A 2,261-nucleotide genomic window follows, 5' to 3' on the forward strand; every position below is an offset into this window, starting at 1 on the left:
AAATCTTTTTAAACACCCTTACGTATGCCATCTGCCTTCGTTTTCGTGGGAACCGACTCTTAGTTGCAATTCTCACGGATCTCATCCGTATGAGACACCCTATATGCACATATATCGGTCCCCGGTCTTTGTCGCACTTGCTGAATGAGAAATGCGGGCGTCTTGCTCATCGCGTTTCACTCGGCTTAGCGCGACCAAATTCGAACACCTGTCCCTATCCGAGCTTTCGATAGGTTGGGGGTTGTTCCCTTAGGGTCTGAGCTGACGTCAGGAAAGTTGTGGGCTATAAAAGACGGGAATCGCGTGTCAGAATTCATTCGATTCGTATCGTTCAACTGCAACGTTCTCGAGTTTATTTCCCTGCGATTTATCACCGAAAATGAATTTCAACAACGACTACTTGGTGTCGTCGAACAACAGCATCAACGACAACAAAGTAAACGCGAAAAAAGTGGCACGCAATCCCATGCACCAGATCAAGAGGATGATCAAGTGCATTCTGATGAAGGGCAAGAAGAACACCTACAAGGGCACCGCTCAGCCCAGCTACTTCAACGATGAGGAGATCCAGGACAATCTGGCTAATGAGATTTTGGAGAACGAGATCTTTGAGGAGATCGACTGCTGCGAAGACTTCGCCGCAGTGCCCATTTACCATGAATCTGGCACGGAGATCCTGCCGATAGTCCGCGGCCAAAGGTACATCCCAGTGAATTTTGCCAGAACCGAAGCCGGCACCTTCTTCTGGACGTCGGTGGCGTCTGCAGACAGTGACATCGTAAAAAACAATGCCATCTCGAGCCATCAGGTTCCGGAACTGCAAGTGGCCGTCGACCGATGGGCCCAAGCTTAGGTTCCCGATAGGAACCCGCTTCACTCCTGATTGTGATCGCAGCCAGTGCCTTAAGACTTTAACTTTTTGTGATGTCTTTGCTCAATGATTTTTACCTCATTTATTGACACAATTGTGATATCTACTGTAGTTTTAGGCTTTTGCTACTGTTGATTGTAAATATGTCCTGAACTAGTTTTAAGAATCTGATGTACCGATGTGATGAGAGCTTTAATTTGGATGTTATCCGACTGTTATACGTATATGTAGGTCTTCCTATAGGTATTAGAGAACTTATTTTTATTGATTAAAAACTTATTTGCAATTACACGCTTTTTTCACTTAACCACCTACAGCCCCAATTAATTTTTTATAGCAAATGATAGGGAAAATATAACTGACACAAGTGGGTTAGTAAAGGAAAGATGATTTGCAAGAGAACTGGATTAAAATCACCGTTTCAAGGGGCCTCGCTTGATGAAAGGTGGGCAGGTAAAAAATAGTCGACCAGCCAAGTGCTGCCGGTGGTTTACAATGGGGTTCATTACGAGTTGGCGATTGAACGATTTGGACTACCATGAGCGTTATGGTGGGGTGGGTGTGATGTAAGAACGCGTCTTTTATCGGGTTCCGACAAGTTTCAACGTGTTGGTTGGCGTCGGTAGTTTGCTCTATTTTTAAAAAATAGTGGACACTTTTGTGGTCAGTCTTGAATGGTTTGCGTAGATTTGCTATTAAATTTTTTTTGGTTTTTTTGTAATAAAGAGGAGGAGCAGGAAAGTGCACCTATGCACATTTTTAACAATGAAGAAATGGGGTTTGATTTTTAGTTAAAAGTTGGTTATTTTCACTTAAGTATTCTTTGTTGGTTCTCTGATTGGACGACTTCCATATTATATGTTTGAAAATCGAAATTCAGGCTGTTTTCCTTGCAAATGAAGCAACGGAACAACATTTCTTCTAAGTGCAACGGTTTATTAATATCACGATGATCGCACCAAAAAGAGCAGAAATTGTGGCAATTACGACTTCAACGAACCCATTGCTGATATTTCTTTTATTTGCGTGTTGTCATGTTGTATGTTTTAGTGCAATTACCACCTTGATTTTTTATTAATTGTTCACACTTAAACTTCTATGCCCTTCTATAAATACATTCTAAATTCACGAGTGAATTCATTCACGTTTCATTGTAACTGAAATAAAACTTAGAAACTCCATTTAAAATGAAAACTAGTGGTCTCTTTCTACTTTTACGTACTTTATTTTTAGACGCAATAAACGATTTCTTACCATTTTAATTTGTCCACCTTTCAAGGGCTTGTATTCGATCTGGAAAAAATCTTTATCTGCTCTTTAAAGGCTTTCTTTTCAAAATTCGTAGATTTTCTATGCCAGGATCTCATTTGTTCAAAATCGTATACTTATT

At 40.7% G+C, this 2,261-nt stretch overlaps 1 protein-coding gene across 1 annotated transcript; it reads left to right on the forward strand.

The window, feature by feature from the left end:
• Window positions 1–282: 282 nt before the first annotated feature.
• LOC109545224 (enhancer of split malpha protein) lies at window positions 283–1,160 on the forward strand. Its single transcript, XM_019915765.2, has one exon. The coding sequence runs from the start codon at window positions 380–382 to the stop codon at window positions 851–853; it is 474 nt and encodes a 157-aa protein (XP_019771324.2). The 5' UTR covers window positions 283–379; the 3' UTR covers window positions 854–1,160.
• The last annotated feature ends 1,101 nt before the right edge of the window (window positions 1,161–2,261 follow it).

This window comes from Dendroctonus ponderosae, unplaced genomic scaffold (genome assembly GCF_020466585.1).
Source record: "Dendroctonus ponderosae isolate FM_Combo_2020 unplaced genomic scaffold, Dpon_F_20191213v2 Dpon_F_20191213_2, whole genome shotgun sequence".
Taxonomy (NCBI): domain Eukaryota; kingdom Metazoa; phylum Arthropoda; class Insecta; order Coleoptera; family Curculionidae; genus Dendroctonus; species Dendroctonus ponderosae.

What these genes read in the sequence shown, in the direction of transcription:
- LOC109545224 (XM_019915765.2), top strand. Translation starts at nt 380, where the DNA reads ATGAATTTCAACAACGACTACTTGGTGTCGTCGAACAACAGCATCAAC.